Source organism: Fistularia commersonii, chromosome 12, assembly GCF_037954325.1.
Source record: "Fistularia commersonii isolate RoL2024-O1a breed Wild chromosome 12, RoL_Fcom_v1.0, whole genome shotgun sequence".
In the NCBI taxonomy this organism is placed as follows: domain Eukaryota; kingdom Metazoa; phylum Chordata; class Actinopteri; order Syngnathiformes; family Fistulariidae; genus Fistularia; species Fistularia commersonii.
This window is the reverse complement of record NC_141295.1, coordinates 19,044,155-19,062,412: the sequence shown is the minus strand read 5'-3', so window position 1 is coordinate 19,062,412 and position 18,258 is coordinate 19,044,155. Positions and strand designations below refer to the sequence as shown.

Sequence of the window (18,258 nt, the reverse complement as noted above, 5' to 3'; positions counted from 1 at the left end):
ACCCTCTCATTCATGTCGCATGCAGCCATTCACTCTCTCATTCACGCGTCTCATAGGGACAAATGATAATTCACCCTTTCATTCACATGCTGTAGAGACATATGACCTTTTATTCTCTCATTCATGTATTCATCCTCTCATTCACACCTCATATGGAAACAACAGATAATTCACTCTCTCATTCATGTCACATGCAGCCAATCACCCTCTAATTCACGCGTCTTAGAGACAAATGATAATTCACCCTTTCATTCACGCGTCTCATAGAGACAAATGATAATTCACCCTCTCATTCACATGCCATGGAGATATATAACCTTTTATTCTCTCATTCATGTATTCATCCTTTCATTCCCACTTCATATAGAAACATCTGACATTCACCCTCTCATTCATGTCATATAGACATGCAAACATTCACTCTTTCATTCACACCTCATATGGAGACAAATGATAATTCACCCTCTCAATCATGTCACATGCAGCCATTCACCCTCTCATTCATGCGTCTCATAGGGACAAATGATAATTCACCCTTTCATTCACATGCTGTAGAGACATATGACCTTTTATTCTCTCATTCATGTATTCATCCTTTCATTCAGACTTCATATAGAAACATCCAACATTCACCCTATCATTAATGTCATATAGACATGCAAACATTCACTCTTTCATTCACACTTCATATAGAAACAACAGATAATTCACCCTCTCATTCACGCGTCTCATGGAGACAAATGATAATTCACCCTTTCATTCACATGCCATAGAGATATAAAACCTTTTATTCTCTTATTCATGTATTCATCCTTTCATTCACACTTCATATGGAAACATCCGAATTCACCATCTCATTTATGTATCCTTTAGTGACAAATGATAATTCACCCTCGCAGAATCAGAATTGCTTTATTCGCCAAGTGATTTTGCAACTATGAGGTATTTTCTTTAGTTGACGGTGCTAAACAGACAACATGTAACAGGCATTACATTAAAGTGAAAAATATCATTATATTATAATCGTAATTCATATGTCACGCAAGTATTCACCCTTTTATTCACAATTCATGGACATCCAACTATTCACCCTCTCATGTAATCACTGTTTCATTCACTGGTCATATAAACAAGCATTCAACCTTTTATTCACATAGAGACAAATAATAATTCACCCTCTCATTCACATGCCATAGAGACACATAACCTTTCGTTCTCTCATTCATGTATTCATCCTTTCATTCACACCTCATATAGAAATATCCAACATTCTCCCTCTCATTCATGTCACATGCAGCCATTCACCCTCTCATTCACGCGTCTCATAGAGACAACAGATAATTCACCCTTTCATTCACATGCTGTAGAGACACATGACCTTTTTTTCTCTCATTCATGTATTCATCCTTTCACTCACACCTCATAAAGAAATATCTAACATTCACCCTCTCATTCATGTCATGGAGACCTGCCAACATTCACACTTTCATTCACACTTCATATGGAGACAACAGATAATTCACCCTCTCATTCACATGCCATAGAGAGATAAAACCTTTTATTCTCTCATTCATGCATTCACCCTCTCATTCATTCAACATAGAGAAAAACGGAAACATCTACCTCCTCTTAGCATCATCACACAGAGACATCCAAGCATTCACTCTCTAATTCACATGTCAGTGTGTTTTTCTGAACGGTGGGAGGAACCCTGAGAAGCTCCAAGCAGACACGTGGAGAACCTGCATCTGAAGTCCTCCACGGCGCAAATCTACAGAAAGGTCAACGTGTGACCTTCATAAAGCAGGTTGGCTAAATGAGCGTTTGCGGCGAGGCCACCTCTGCCCGACGCCGCCGTCTCCACGCTAATTCAGCCCCTTCGCCGAGTCCTCGCCGTTCGGGGAGGATTTAAAACATCTCATTTCTCTTGATAAACCGCCGAAACCTGACGCCTTCTCGTCGGGTAATATATTCAGCCACAGGAATATTATACGCCGAGTACAGATGGTGCGAAAATATAAACGGTGAGCCCGAACGCGTCGCTTAGTCTGAGGCGCATGTGGTGTTTTTCTTTTTATCTCCAATCTATTTCATGAGAATGCTGGAAATATGTTTTCCGCAGCGAGCGTCGTCGTTGCCTTAAGCCGACGGTATGCAGAAATAACGGCGCCCGGAATGTTTGCTTTCTCGAACGCCGCCTGCTGCTCCCGCTCAACCTCGGGACGGCGACACGGCGCCTCGAGTGGCGTTCGGAGACGAAACCGGGTGCGACGGAAGGCAGACGATGGTTAAGGCTTCGGCGAAACGGGGGGCCTGTTCTCGCGGCAAACTGTCGGAGTTGTCGAAAAACCCAGTTCCACTTCCACTTGAGCTCCTCGTCCTGACGTGGCCAAAGGTCGTCCGCCAAATGGATCTATTCTTTTAAAGAGCTTTGGCGATAACCATCAACAATTCTGAGATTAGCTGCTGTGTCAATCAATTGTCCTCTCCTTCAGGGGTCTCCACAGGAAATCCACCTTCCCCATTTAACCCCATTCTCTCTCACACCAACTAACTTCATATCCTCTATCACGACATCCTTATATCTTCTCTTTGGTCTTCCTCCGGACCTCCTGCCTGGCAGCTCAACCTTCAGCAAAGTTCTACCTTTAGACATGAACAGAAGAGTGTTCATGTCCGAACCATCTCAATCATCACTTTGTCTCGGTCATACATGTCCTGCACCCCGTGATAAATTCTTCTTTTCCTTGGGGCTTTTCCCTTCAGGGGTCTCCACAGGGAATCCACCTTCTCCATCTAACCCTATTCTCTGGATCCTCCACTCTCACACCGACTAACTTCATATCCTCGCTCACTGCATCCATTAATCTTCTCTTTGGTCTTTCTCTAGACCTCCTGCCTGGCAGTTCCACCTTCAGCAACCTTCTACCCAGACCTTCACCATGGTTTGGAGATGAACAGAGGAGTGTTCATGTCTAAAACATCCCAGTCATCACCTTATCTCAGTCATACATGTCCTGCACCCCTGTGACAAATTCTTCTTCTTCCGTGGGCTTTTCAGGGGTCTCCACAGCCAATCCACCTTCTCCTTCTAACCCTGTTCTCTGGATCCTCCTCTCTAACACCAACTACCTTCATATCCTCTCTCACAACATCCATCCATCTTCTCTTCAGTCTTCCTCCAGACCTCCAGCTCCAGATTATCAATATATCCGCTCTCCCTCCTATGTCCATGACCCAACCATCTCTGACCTTCTCTCCAAAACATCTAACATGTGTTGTTCCTCTGATGGACTCATTCCTGATCCTACCTGTCCTGGTCACATCCAAAGTGAACCTCAACATCTTCATCTCTGTGACCTCCAGCTCTGCCTCCTGTCCTTTGGTCACTGGTTTGTAAACCATATCGTATGGTTTCTATCTCATAGTACCCCTGACACTTCTTCTTCTCCTTCGACACAGTCAATCATCTGCCTCCATCTAAGCGCTTGCTGCTGGGTCTCTGTAGATCATCTTAAAGAAGGTGGTCCAGATCTGCTCTCCGTGGAAAGAGTCATGTGTCACTCGGTCTTATGAATAAAATCAGGCACGACTCCATCACCCCCTCAGCCAATCATCTGCCTCCCTCTAACCTCCTCCTCTCGCAGCACCAACTTCCTGATCTCCTTCCCTCCATCCATGAAGCTCCTCTCCGGTCTTCATCTAGACCTCCTCCAACCTCAACATCCCTCAACCCAGATCTCCACAATCCCTCCTCTGTCCATGTTCGAACCATGTCAGTCTGATGTTAACTCCAAAACATCTATTCTGATCTTCTCCATCCTCCTCAGTCCCAAAGAGGACCTCCACATCTCCATCTCTGTTGCTATCAACAGCTTCCAATAGAAGGTTGCTGGTCCACGAGCCCCGAGGTATGAAGGGAATAAGTGGAGACAACTGAAGAAGATACTAGAATAAGTTAATGATCTAGCAGATGTGAGACCTCCTGAATCATGGATGTGCACGTCTGTGATATCTTCAGGGCTTCTGCGTCTTTGCAGCATCCGCAGCTTCTGCTCTGGTGTTTGTTTTGTTTGTGAAGAGAAGTCCTCAGAGAAGAAGCTCCTCCAGAGGAGCCACCTCGCCAGCTTTCCTGCTCCGCCCGCTGGTCCAAACGTTCCCAGGAGACATCTGCTAGCCCACAACATACCCTAAAAACATTTTTGTGCTATAATGTAATAAATCTATCATTTCAATTATTCGCTTGTTCTGAATCCAAGCCTCTGATTGGCTCAGCGTCACTCTTGTTGTCCGTGAAATTTGGGGATTTATTTCAATCCCCATCATGACGGGCAAACGTTCTGCACCTTGGAAGGTGAGGAAGATGCTAACCAAAGCGAAGGAGAAGCTTAGCCGCCATGACGGCATCAACCGATCAAATATAAGCGTTGGGAGTCTTAAAGTTTCAAAATATCCAGCAGAACCCACGAACAAACTGTGGCACACAAGAAAGAACATTTAATTAAAAAAGTTATTATGGTGTTCTTTTTACTCATAATTGATGTCCATGCGAGTCCAATTTAGAAGATTGTCTGTTTGGATATGTATCTTTCCATTTGAAAGTGAGGAGAGGAAAAAACAATAAATGAATGGCTGCACTCGACTCGCTAACTCTAGCTTGCCGTGGTTTGATTCTGAAGCCGAGGAGTCGCGAGAAGAATCCCTAGAATCAGAAGCGCCCCCTATCGTGAGGCGGGAGGACTGCGTGCCTCACCTGGTGGCTCTTAGCAGCCATTTTCTGATCGCTCAGCGCAAGAAACTAGTAACACACGTACAGTTGTTGACACATTGTAGTGCATCTAGCAAAATTGTTTAAACATTTTAATAGAGACGGCAATCCGGTCATCAACACGCAATCTATGTTGAGGCTCCAGAGTCGGCTGCCTCACCGCACGTCAGAACAGGAAATGTTGAAATCAAGACAGTTAGAATAAATAAACAATCCAGAACTGATGAAGTTAAAAATACCTTTATCGTGCAAATCGCTGATAAATATAACAGTTTAATTTTTGAATTTCACTGTACATGTGACCATAAATGCTTTGAATCTTGAATCTCTTTCTTTCTAAGATTGGCAAGTGAGGCACGGCCTCTCCTGCCTCCCCTGACCGAACCTCACTGATCACCTTCATTACTTTCCTTCGCAACGGAATTCATAACCCAGAGTCATTTTTGTGTTATTTTAATAGAGACAGTCTGACTGCAGAGCATGCCAGCAGTCGTCCGTCGTTTCGTTAGCGCTAGCGAGGCGCCGATACCCGAAAAGGCTTTACTTTGGCTGATTTAGCAAAGGAAACGCCGAGTACAAGTGCTGGCAAGAAGAGAAAGAGCAGCAGAAACACAGCAAAAATTAAAATCATCTTTGACTCCTTTCTGTATTTTTGCCACAAATAAACCCATAAAAAAGTTTCAAAAGAGTGCGGCTTGTTTTTTGGTTCTAGCTAACGGACCGAGGGGATTTATATTCCAGCTTTTGATGGGAAACATTGATCTGATCGCAGTCAAAGAACGGATGAAATTGGTAAGCCGAGGTTCAACTGTTATAAGTGAAATAAAAATAGTTTCTGCGGATTTTATTTTATCACACCTGGTTCTGGAACGTCACCTCCATCGGCCTCCAACGCAACGTCTGCAGCGCCGGAGCTACCTGGGATTCTCCAGGCCGCCGTTTCAGCTTGTTTTTAAATGGTGGCCGGCAGCTGCCACAAAATTCTGCGTGCACGTTCTCCGACGTCCCTTTACACATGCAAACGTACATACACTCACACACACACACACACACACACACACACACACTCACCCCGGCTCTCTCCGGGGACATTAAAGTACCTCCAATTAGCCGCACCGCAGAACAACTGGGATGGGACCTGGAGCAAAGACACACACACACACACACACACACACACACACACACACACATAAACAATGGTAGAGATATTCACAGCAGGCTCTCATTTAAGAGCCACTCATGTGGAAAGGAAACATCTGATCAGGAGGAGAGATGATTAGGGCAGGAAGCAAATGAAACGCTCAAACACCAAAATAACTACAAAGACACTGTGGGACGCCCACACACACACACACACACACACACACACACACACACACACACACACACACACACATATGCAGAGGTGTCTCAAGTTATTCCTTAAAGATTCCTCCATACACACCCACACATCCCTGCTGAGTCCCTTCATCAATGCATGGGAGGAACCTCATATCTTCTCCCTCCTCCTTTCTCATTGGTCAGAATCCCAGGAGGCGGGGCTTGATTAGCATCTCGCCAGACGTGCCATGACAACTAAAGCTGTTGTTGTATCACGCTAGCTGTTAGCATGTAGCCGCTAGCGCCAGTCAGGTGGGACCTGGTTGTCCCGACCCTCTTACCCCTCGGTAAGAAGGGTAACCCTCCTTCTTCACCTCGCCACCTTCTCCTTTACCCGTGGAGGAACGTTGCTATTCTGGAGATGATCCTAAAGGTGCGGACCTGCTCTGCATGGATATGGAAAGATGCTGCCGTTGTGATCCGGCGCCGTGGAAATAAACTCTGAGTTTGCAAGCAGGGGGAGATGATGGACGGAGGTGAGGAGGCCCCATCAGACTCGCAGAGGACGATCGAGGTGATATATTTTTTGAAATGAGATCTTCTCCCTGAAGCTGTCTTCACCTTCACGCCTTCCTCACGTCACACCGTCTCTGTGTGTGATGGCTCCCTGGTTGTGCTTGTCTTTTTAGGGGGTTGATAACATATGAACCCTAAAAAGTCGCTTATTCACCCAATGAGGCGAGGAGTGGAAGGAGAATCCCTAGAGTCACGAGCGCCCCCTATCTTGAGGCAGGAGAACTGCGTGCCTCACTTAGTGGCTTTTCCCAGCTGTTTTATGACCGCACAGCACAAGAAACTATTAACACACATACAGTTGCTGACAAATTGGAATTGTCCGTGAACATTTTAAGAGAGATCAGCAATCTCGATTAAACGATCCAGTCTTGAGTGTTTCAGTGCGGAGCATGCCAGCTGTCAGCCGTTGTTGCGCAATCTACATTGAGGCTCGACAGTCCGCTGCCTCACCGCATGTCTCTTCTCAGTATTTGAGCAGTAAATGTGAAAATCCAGCTGTTTTGAATCGAAACAATCTAAAACTGGTGAAGTGAAATGAAAAATACCCTTATAGTGAAAATCACTGATAAATATAACCATTGGATTTTTTTAAGATTGGCAAGTGAGGGACAGCAAGCTTCTACCTAGATGCTTTGGACAAACCATCTCAGTCATCACTTTGTCTTGGTCATACATGTCCTGCACTCAAATTCTTCTGTTCCTTTGGCCTTTTCCCTTCAGGGGTCTCCACAGCGAATCCACCTGATCCATCTAACCACATTCTCTGGATCCTCCTCTCTCGCACCAGCTAACTTCATGTCCTCTCTCAGGACGTCCGTCAATCTTCTCTTTGGAGAACTCCTGCTTGGCAGCTCCACCTTCAGCAACCTTGTACCCCGATCTTCACCATGCATTGGACATGCACAGAGGAGTGTTCATGTCCAAACCATTTCAGTCATCACTTTGTCTTGACCATACATGTCCTGCACCCCTGTGACAAATTCTTCACCTTCTCCATCTAACCCTATTCTCTGGATCCTCCTCTCTCACACCAACTACCTTCATATCCTCTCTCACGACGTCCAAGCATCTTCTCTTTGGTCTTCCATCCTACCAATATATCCCCTATCCCTCCTCTGTCCATGACCCAACCATCTCAATCTGGCTTCTCTGACCTTCTCTCCAAAACATCTACCATGTGCCGTCCCTCTGATGGACTCATTCCTGATCCTCTGTATCCTGGTCACTCTCAAACACAACCTCAACATCTTCATCTCTGAAATCACTAACCATTTAATTTGTTTTTTTCATGTTACATTTTTTTCTTCTTTCCAAGATTGGCAAGTGAGGCACGGCCTCTCCTGCCTCCCCTGACTGCACCTCACTGATCGCCTCCATCGCTTTCACTCGCAACAGAATTCATAACCCAGAGTCATTACCGCACCGAGCTGCACGGCTTCAAAGGCGGCGCCGTAGAGCCTCTCGCGGCCCCCCCGAGCTCACGTAATGACGTTTGGATTTATTTCAGCGGCGAGAAGTTTACACTGACGGCGTAATTAAAAGTCTTTTTTTTTTAAGCTAATTGTAGAGTCTGCAGAAACTGTGTCGCTTTAATCACGCCACCGACGGAGGAAAACAACTTAAAGTCAGAACGTGTCGGACGTCGACGTGTGTGTTCATTGGTGTGTGTGTGTGTGTGTGTGTGTGTGTGTGTGTGTGTGTGTGTGGCGCCGACTGCCGGGCGAGTTCGGCGTCCCCGGCTGTTCTCGGCGCTCAGCAGTCATTAACAGGCGTGACATTACTGTCGTCTCAACGGAGGAGATAAAGGCGGCCGATCAACTTCAAAACCAAAGCTGAGGAAGCACTTAAAGAGCCCAATAATTGTATCAGCCCATATGTGTGTGTGTGTGTGTGTGTGTGTGTGTGTGTGTGTGTGTCTTATCTCCCCTTTTCTCTTCACTTCTTGATCCTGCTCTTCAGTCTCCCCCTCTTTTCTCACCTCCCGACACACCAGGGCTGATATATATATATAAATATCCGTTTTTTTTTTTTTAAACTTTATCTGTGGGAACCTGCGGTCTTTTCTTTCTTTGCTCTGATAAAAAAAGTCCCTGGCGAGGCTTTGATGGCGCCGCTTTTCCGTGTTTGAACGTCGGCGTGGGGTCGCTGCACGCCAGCCGGCGAGCGAGCGGAGGCTCTTTGGGGGATATTTGCACTCTAATGGTCTGATGTGCAAATCTACAAAAGACGGCCGCCGCCGTTAGCGGGAGAAAATCACACACACACACACACGAGACCCCCTCTCCAGGCAACAAGAGGAGAGACTTTGATTGACAGATGTGTGTGTGTGTGTGTGTGTGTGTGTGTAAGGAGAAAGCTAGCAGGTAGGGCCGGCGTTTAATTAATTAGCATAGGGATACTCATCTACTAGCGCTAGCAGAAACACCACAGGGCCAGTGGGGCCCCTCTTCTGTGATTTTCTATTCCGATACACACACACACACACACACACACACACACAGGCCCACGTGACTGCGATGACGTTGCAACGAAGGTTTAAATAGTTTTCTGTCTCCGGGAGCGTCTCCATTTAGCGCCTTTCCCTACATCAATTACGCCCTCTAAAGAGTCCGACGTCGCTTTCCAGCGCGGCGTGCACGGACACGGCGCCCGTGCACGGACACGGCGGGCCGTGCACGGACACGGCGCCCGTGCACGGACACACAATCACTTTCCTGTCTGCGCCGCCACGTTCCACGTCCACCCCGTCGCATTTCCTTCACCTGAAATGCTGGGGGAAAACACGAACGTGTCTCAAGCATTAATGCCTTCATGTGTGTGTGAGTGTGTGTGTGTGTGTGTGTGTGTGAGTGTGTGTTTGTGACATACAAAGAACTCTCTGAAAAAGGGGCCCTGACAGTCACAGGTTGTTAGTCATATTTCCAGTCTACACCCATGACTCACTTCATTAATTCTTTTTTTTTCTTTCTTTTTGCATTTTCTTCCCGTCTGCGTCTCCGCCAATGTCTTTCCTCCCTTGTTCTCCTCCGTCAAGCGTAATGTTTAAGGCAAAGAGAGAGAAAGGCAAGCGCTGGAAACGCCTGTCTCATTTATTCCGGGGTATTTTTTCTGGAAAGGTAATGTTTTTCCCTTTTTTTTTTTTTTTTTTTTTTAAACAGAAAAAAAAAAAAAGGACTTGACTGACAGCTATGAACTTCTGTCTCAGGATGTAACGGAGGCCTTTTAATGCGAGAAGATGGGGAGATGCAGGAACGAGAGGAGGAGTTGACGTGTTTTCTTGAATATTTATCATTTTAACTCCCGACGGAGTTTATCTCCAGTCTCCATGTCTGGACCACCGGACGGCTGAGAACCTCGAGCGGAGGTGGAACCGCTGCTGAACCCGCCAGCCGAGGGGTCGGGGGGTCAGAAGAAAAAGAGTTAAAAACCTTTTTTCTTGTTAAATGGGCGGCTGACGACGGTTGTGTCTCTATATGACAGCGAGGTGCAGCCAGGGGAGGCAGGAGAGGCAGTGCCTCACTTGCCGATCTTAAAAAAAACAATCCAATGGTTATATTTATCAGTGATTTGCACTATAAAGGTATTTTTCATTGAACTTCACCAGGTTTTGATTGTTTTTGATTCAAAACGGCTGGATTTTCACATTCACTGAGACGAGACGTGCAGTGAGGCTGACGACTGTCAAGCCTCAACGTAGACTGCGGCCGACGCCCGCCATGTTCCGCACCAAGTCCGAATTGCTGTCACTATTCAAATGTTTAAACACTTTTGCTAGATGAACTACATTTCCAAAGCATCAACAACTCCATGTGTGTTACTAGTTTTTTGTGCTGAGCAATCATAAAACTGCTGCATAGAGCCACTCAGTGAGGCACGCAGGTCTCCTGCCTCACCGCACGTCACTGCGGGTGTGACTGAAAGACAGAATGGTGGTTATGTTTCTATCGTTGGCCCTGCAATCGACTGGTGACCGGTCCAAGGTGAGCTTTGCCTCTCAGCCAATCAGAGCCGGGCAGTGCAGAGAATGAATGAATGAATGAATGAATGAATGAATGAATGAATGAATGAACACAAACTCATGCAAAGAGATGAACCCAGCAGACGGCAGACGTTCGTGGAGCTGCTGAAATTCTTCACGATTTCTCGTGTGAACCCTCTAATTCACGGCGGTTCGCGAAATTCTAATTATATATTTCATCTGATAAAAGCTAATGCAGACAGCATTTTAGCATTAGCATTGGCACAACACCTGCTTTGGTTCTGCTTCAGTTCATCCCGCCTTCCCTGCAGCTCTGCTTGACACCAGTAACAAATGACTGAATGAAACATGCGGTTTTATAGTAGAGGATTTGCTGAAGAAGACAGGTGTGTGTACACACACACCCCCCCACACACACACACATTTACGGCCAGACACTTGATCGGCGAGGCCTAGCAATGCCCTCGCCATTCCAAAAGAAAAAAGAAAAAAGAAACACCCAAGGGAACACTTCGCAATGACAGCTGTAACAAGGTACTGTGCAAGTATATTTATATGACTGTGTGTGTGTGTGTGTGTGTGTGTGTGGTGTGCATTTGTGACAAAGGATGCCAAAGGATAGAGCCCTGTAAAGAGAATCTAATTAAAAGTCTTTACTGCCATGGGGGATCCAGCGTTCCCTCCCTCCCCTGTTTAACCGCAGTAAGAACACTCCAGCTGAAGGACCGTGACGCTGCACCGTCGCCCCCCTTCCCGACCCCCGACCTCCCGGGAGTTATGGAGGGACGTGGAGTCGCACACATAAAAGGCCAAACAAAGTGATAAAGGCAACAACAAAAACGGGTAATGAGTGAAATCATTGTTTCAAACGGGTTTGGCGGAGAATACTCCCGCAATCCAAAGGTGACCGGGTTCATCTCCAGGACTCACCTCAAAGGTTCGTATCATGACCCTTCCTCTTTGCGTCACTTTATGGAACCACTCCCTACCACTGCTATTCTGACGACACCCAGCTTTTGTTACTAGCCCTGCCCGGTGACCTCGAAGTCGGACACGGGTCACCGCACACTTTGTTGTAATCTGTGCATGCAACAGTTCCACTTGGCTCTGCTCTGGCCCCACCGCCGATGAAAGAGTGAATGGATGGATGCAAAACTTGTATGCTTGTGTGCACTTGAGCACTGCCTGTCAGCCGACTCTTACTCCACCTTTGCTTTGTGACATTTTGTGACTATATTGGATCTGGTGTTGTCGGGAATCCTCAGATGTATGTCGCCGCGGGGGAAACTCATCGAACTGGAGGAACCGCATCATTCTAATAGGTCTACAGAAAACCACTTCTCAAAAGAGGATGGGGTCTGCGACACCATTTAGCACCTGCCACTTCTGTCTTCTCATCCCCAACAGCTCCTCCACTTCACACAATCCCTTCCATACCAAGGGAGCTTCTTTTTCCCCTCAAATGACCTCAATAGTTTCTTTTATCTAATCTTCAGAACCCGGACAAACACCTATTACCCGAACATGAACGCTTGGGTTTGCAGCTCATGCGACCTTTTTTGGGGAACACTCCATTTCTTCCAGCACACAGGTGGAGGTGGAGGCTATGTCCAACACCAAGCTGGTAGCTGAGAGAGCCGTGACCGGGCAGAGCGAGGTTGGAAAGAGTCTGGTAGCGTCCGGGTTTATTTTGCGGCAGGAGCCCGAGGAGCCTGAACCCCCATTATAGACCTAGTAAAATCAGTGAGATGCTGTTTATGACCCCTTTGAAATACAGGTATAATTAGGGCCATTCTGAGCAGCGTCCCCTAACAGTCGGGATTATTGTTAGCGTCATAAAGACTAAACACGGTGAAATAGGCGCCGGGTATTTTCTTTTTGTTTTTCCGCCGACAGATGGCCGCAGATGGCTGTGGCTGGGGAGCAAATAGACCGACGAATGAATCAACATAAACGAAAAAAACGACAGGGGGGGGGGAAACAGAAACGCGACGACGGCGTCGCCTCTACCTGCTCGGTATGGCACTTAAGCCCGTTTAGTTGCGAAAGTGCGGCGCCGAAGGGGAGTCGGGGCGTAATTCTCAAACCGGGGAGCAAAAACGAAGCTCCGGAAAGGACGAGAGCGGGGAAATGCGAGAACATCGGCGCTTCCGAAGGAGCCGAAGGTAAGCTCGGAACACCTTGCACTTTGTTTGGAGACAAATCTCCAAACTAATCTTGCTAATCTGCATTGTTTCTGTGTGAGCGTTAGCTTGCTGCTACCGCCGGACCCTAGAATTAGACGTTGGGTTTGTTTGTTTGTCCTACCTGAGATGCTCAAGTAGACGGCGGGACTCGTGACGTTTTCCCCCGTCACCTCGTTCACGGCCTCCACGTGGTAACGCCCCGCGTCCGTCGCCGTGGTTGCCAGGACGACCAGCTGATTGTCCAAAGTAATTGTTCTGCGGGGCGTAAACAAGAAAAGGAGATTAGAAACGCAACGGCAGCGACCAAAGAAAACAACAACAACAACAACAACAACAATAAAAGAAACAGGCTTTCGTCAGTTTCCCGGCTCCGAGGCGGGGAGGGAACTCGGGACGGTTTAGGATTCATGAGGAGGAGAAAAGCAACACGGGCATCAAACAGGAAGGAGGATTCGAGGAGCTTAAATAAATCTCTCCTCCTGTCTCAGATTGATACGTGGCTGGTTTTGTGCCTCCCCCGTTCTTTTGGCCGTTCTCCTTCTCCTCGTCTTTGTCCTCGTCTGCGGTCCTTCATCCCTCGCGCTGATCCGTCCTCCGTCCCGAAAAGCGATCAATGAAGAACGAGGATACAGTTTTGCGCAAACGCGAATACGCAGGATAGGACGGCGTCCTCGCATTGGGCAAACAACCGGAGACAATGGAGGCGACAAGAGATAGCGGGCTCCAGGTGGTTTTCGGGGACGAGCCGTAGCGGAGGAGAATAGTGGCAGGCGGCGAGGAAAGAAAAAAAAGAAAAGGGAAATCTTTTGTAGCTTCGCGATTTCACGCGTTTGAACTTGTCGGTCTGGGAACAGGCGCTGCCGGGCAGGAAAGGGGAAGCTGATGTTTTTATTGATGATACTTGTGTTTTCGGCATGTCGGTGAATAAACCCCCTTCCGCCCGACGCCCCCTTCGAATATTCCAACCTGAGAGCGAGCGGTGAAGTAAAATCAATACGGCCGAAGGGAGAACGAGGCATATTAAAGCGTGATGATTGGTTTTTATCCTTATGGATCGAGTCGGGTTTTCTTTTTCCGGTTCAGACGTTCATTTTCGTGAATAAGTCATCCGGGGGAAGTAGGGGAAGACAAGCGACGCCGTGACATCATTATCGGAAGCAAAGTGAGACGTTGCAGGACTGGCGGGGTTTCAGCTGGGCGTTTTCCACTTCCTTTCGGCGCGGCGCGCAAAAAACGCCCCACGCAAGCAGTGCCAACCTCAACCCGCCACGTACTTTTTGCACCGGCACCGTAAACAATGGAGACTAATTAACTCCAGTCCCAATCAAATGGAGTTTATTGTCGCGGCGTTCATCTCTGGACGAGGCCGAACGGGGGCTCCCCGAGGGACGGAGCGACCAAATAATACTTTTTTTTTTTTATCTGCCTGCACGTGAAATAATTAATCAAGGCTCCCGGCTGGCAGACGCACGGCGCGGTCCCTAATCCGCAAATCCTGGACGTGATTTCATTGCGAGACGGTAAATCAAATATTTAAATGTCGGCCCCCAGCTAAATATGGATGAAGCTAAACAGAGAGAATGCTAGCACGCCGAATATGTATTCAAGATAACCGGGTGTCGTAAGCATACAAGTCTTGCTTCTGGCTGCTCCCTTCAGGGGTCCGATCATCCGCCACCATCTAAGCCTCTACCCTCACGCCAACTAACTTCTTGTCCTTCTTCCCTCTATCCACAGACCTCCTCTCTGGTCTTCCTCTAGACCTCCTGCCTGGCAGCTCCCATCACCATCCCATCTCTGTCCACGTCCAAACCATCTCCGTCCTGACTTTATCTCCAGATGCCGCCCCTTTGATGGACCATCTCTGTCCTCCTCGCTCCCAAAGAGGAACCTCCAACATCTTAATCTCTACTTCAAAGTGTCTCCAAACCAGACAACTGGCTGCTCTCACCTTCTAGACCTCCGACACTCCACTTTTCTTCACTTCCACTCAAAACTCTCCATCGCCCCTGGATGTCTTCATCTCCCTGATCATAATTGTATAACTAACGGCATATCTGGAATTAAAGCATCCCAGATGTTTTCATAAAGCTGTGCTAGAACGAGTGGTAGTGAGCCGAGCGCAGAAGCTCCAGCGGCAAGAAACCTGTGCCAGAAAGTTGTCTTATTTCCACAATTCTTTTTACCCGGTTTATCTACCTCCCCTCCGGACAGGCGACGTGGCAACAAAGCGGCGTAAAAAAGACGAGAAAGTCCTCTTCGGGAATGCTGGTACTTATGGGGAACATACCTCCGAGCGTCACCCAGGCTGGCGGGGCGAGTGGAAGGGTATCTCAGGAGCTTCTGAAGGATCCTGACGGTGTTCTCAACCCTTGAGAAGGCACCGAACCTCATAAGGCTCCGAAATAAAGAGCGAGAAGATGCTGCTCTCGCCTTCCTGCTGCAGGATTTGGTCTCACAAGGTAGTGATGCAGCATGTGGGATTTGAAAAAAATCAACAAGGACATGATCATGATCTAGGTAACTCTGGAACCGGTCGATCCCCGAACCGAGCGTTCGAAGATCTTGTACACGGACTCGTCCGACCTTCTCCTCCATTCATCCGCGGTCGGTCCGGACGAGGCCTTCAACCGCACCATCACAAGAAACACCAATCCTTTCAAAAAAGTCGGATTCTCTCCGGCTCGGCTTTACCGGCGCAGAGAGGACCTTCGAAAACATGTTGTACCTGAAGGTACACAAAGTACACTGGCAAACTGCAGCCAGGCGGAGTGCATTGATTGGTGTGTGTGTGTGTGTGTGTGTGTGTGTGTGTGTGTTTAGTAGTTGAAGACACATCCTGCGACTAAACTGCAAGCCTCCACAAAGGATTGTTTTTCCCTCATTCTTGTTGAGGCATCTGGGCTCGTTTTCTCCACTTGAAGACGTTTCAGCTCCTCATCTCAGAGGTTTCTTCAGCTCCGGTGGCCCGCGAGGAGTTTTCTAATATATCGGCTCGGGTCGTGGGCGGGTCGAGGTTAAGACGGCTTGTTAATTAATGAATTTAATTTATTATCCGTAATTAATCCCTTGCTGGAAATTCATTCTCTGCATTTAACCCGTCATGGATGAACCATGAGCAGTTGGCGGCCATCGAGCAGCGCCGGGGAGCAGCGAGGCGTTCAGTGTCTTGCTCAACAACACTTCAACAGGCCAGAAGGAGCCAGGAATCCAATGGAGAATGTTTGGCTCGAACCTCCCGCACCACGCCGCCTCGAATTCAGCCAAAATTAGAGAGTAGATGTTCGGAAACTAGGTGGAAAAGGGTTGTTGTGCCGACGGGGGTGGGCGTCCTTAGCTGGGACGAAGGTACAACTTCTGGGGTTTACCTGGATTACACTCTGGAAAAGTGAAGCCAAATTTTTTCAGAAAGAGTGAAATCAGGTGGAAGCTCGCAGGGGCTGGTTCTGGTGGTGGATCTCTCCAGGTACTTTGGAGGTCCGTGGGTTCTTCTGGGTCCTGGTATTGATCCCAGGACGGTCCCTCCTCTGCTCAGAGGTGGTTTGTCCGTTTGGACAAAGAGGGCTTCTTTGACTCCTCTTTGGAACCATCTGTTCTCAGGTGGACTCAGAGTCCCGTCCTGAAGGGGAAAAGCTCATTCGTCCATGATCTCCACCAATCAGGGCTGCAGAAGGTCTGGAGTCTGTCCCAGCTGTGGGCCACCCTGGACCAGGGCGGGGCAAGCACTTCATTTCGATTTATTTCATTTTAGTTGGTTCATTTCTAAAATGTCATTTCAAACATCTAAATGAAATGTGCTCAACTATTTTTGTTGCTCTTAATAAGCGACCGCATGTGTAGCTTAGCATCAGTCCCTCTGCTTGACTTGCACTGGAAATTGCGCCCAAAAGCAGCCCGATGTGACTTTGCTTTATCAGCGTATAAACCGTACAGTAGCGAGCCAAAGCTAACACTAGCTGAAAGCTAAAGTTAGCACAAGCAACCTCCATGCGTCATCAAGCTAGCATGCATCGTGCTAGCTCGGGGCTCAGCGACCCTCAGCAAGAACACTCAATGAAGATGTATTATATTTTAGTTTGTTCATTTCTAAAAATGACATTTTAATTTGGAAGTCTAAACGAAACGTCTTCAAATAATTTTGTCGCTCTTAATAAGTGACGGCACGCGCCGGTAAAAGGACAGGTTTGCTGCCGGTGTCTGGCTTTTTTTTTTATTTTCATTTTTTCAGAAATGCTACAAGGACTCAAATACACTTTGAGTATTTTGCTTTAAAGTAACCTTCAACCCGACAACTTTTTTCCATTTAAAATGTTTTGTCGCACACAGAAACGTCATTTCGTTTTCTCTGCGGTTGTTCATTGATTTTAAAAAAATCCAAACATATTGTGTCTATATATATTAGAATTATGGAGCGGCGTGGATAAAAAAAAAAAGAAAACATGAATGTTTTACAAGAATTGGCCAAATTAAAATGCATTTAAATCAGTGCATCCGATTTCCGGTCGATCCGGCGAATCCGACCGCTCCCTCGGACGCTTCGAATCCGACCGGCGTCGGGTTTTTCGTCCGACGAGAACAAAGGTATTTATTTCGTGGCGTTAAATTTCGATTCGGCAGAAGCTTCAGAAGTCAAGGGGCCTCTCGGTCGAACATTTCGACAAGTTCTCACCGTGACCTGGATGACCTCCACGGACTTGTTTCAAATTCAACAAACACGGCTGATTCTTATTTTTTTTTTGCATTCCAAGACCCCGATAGAGGCGTGATAATCGTGATTGTATTTATAGATATTTTATCCACCGCCACCCGATGGATTCCGCCTCCCACGCTCTCCTAAACACTTTCGGATCGCCGTAACGTACGATAAACATCGAAATAATCACCGCCGAGAACACTTTGCCGCGCCGAAACTTGAATGCTGCGCAGCAGTTGTGCTCTTTAACGTCGAGGAGATTTATCTTTTCAGAAATCCTCGCCATCTTCCCGCCGTTTTGGGGTTTTTGCCGGATTTTTGGTCGATGCTGGACATTTTGGAGGCTTGAAACTCCGTACGAAGTCTTGCGTGGGTACGATAAGGATAAGGAGTTCTTTGTTTGGTTTTTCATTTTGTGAAATGAATTTTAGATTCATTTTACTGTTTTTTTTTTTTTTTTTTTACTGTTTCTGTCTTCTTAAGCTTGAAAATGGCTATTTTATAATAGAAAACTTTTCAAAACTGCAAAAAAAAAAAAAAACGCTAAAGAACGATAAATGGTGAGAATACAATGACAAAAAAAATGTTTTGTGGTCCGGTCGCCGCCGCTTCTTTGGCTAATTCTGCTTTAATCGTCCGCAAATGGAGGAGAGAAGGACCTCCAACCGCTGGAAGAGGAGATTTTAACTACATATTGACTGAGAAGAAGTCGGAGGAGGGCGGGGGGGCGGAGAGG

General features: G+C 47.1%; 1 protein-coding gene across 1 annotated transcript in view; it reads right to left on the bottom strand.

Moving 5' to 3' along the window:
* sdk1b (sidekick cell adhesion molecule 1b) overlaps positions 1-18,258 on the bottom strand; it is a 276,904-nt gene that overhangs the window by 113,846 nt on the left and 144,800 nt on the right. Inside the window, exon 5 of the mRNA XM_086156189.1 lies at positions 12,951-13,084. Within this exon, the coding sequence (XP_086012315.1) occupies positions 12,951-13,084 (134 nt within the window). The remainder of the gene's footprint in view (positions 1-12,950; positions 13,085-18,258) is intronic.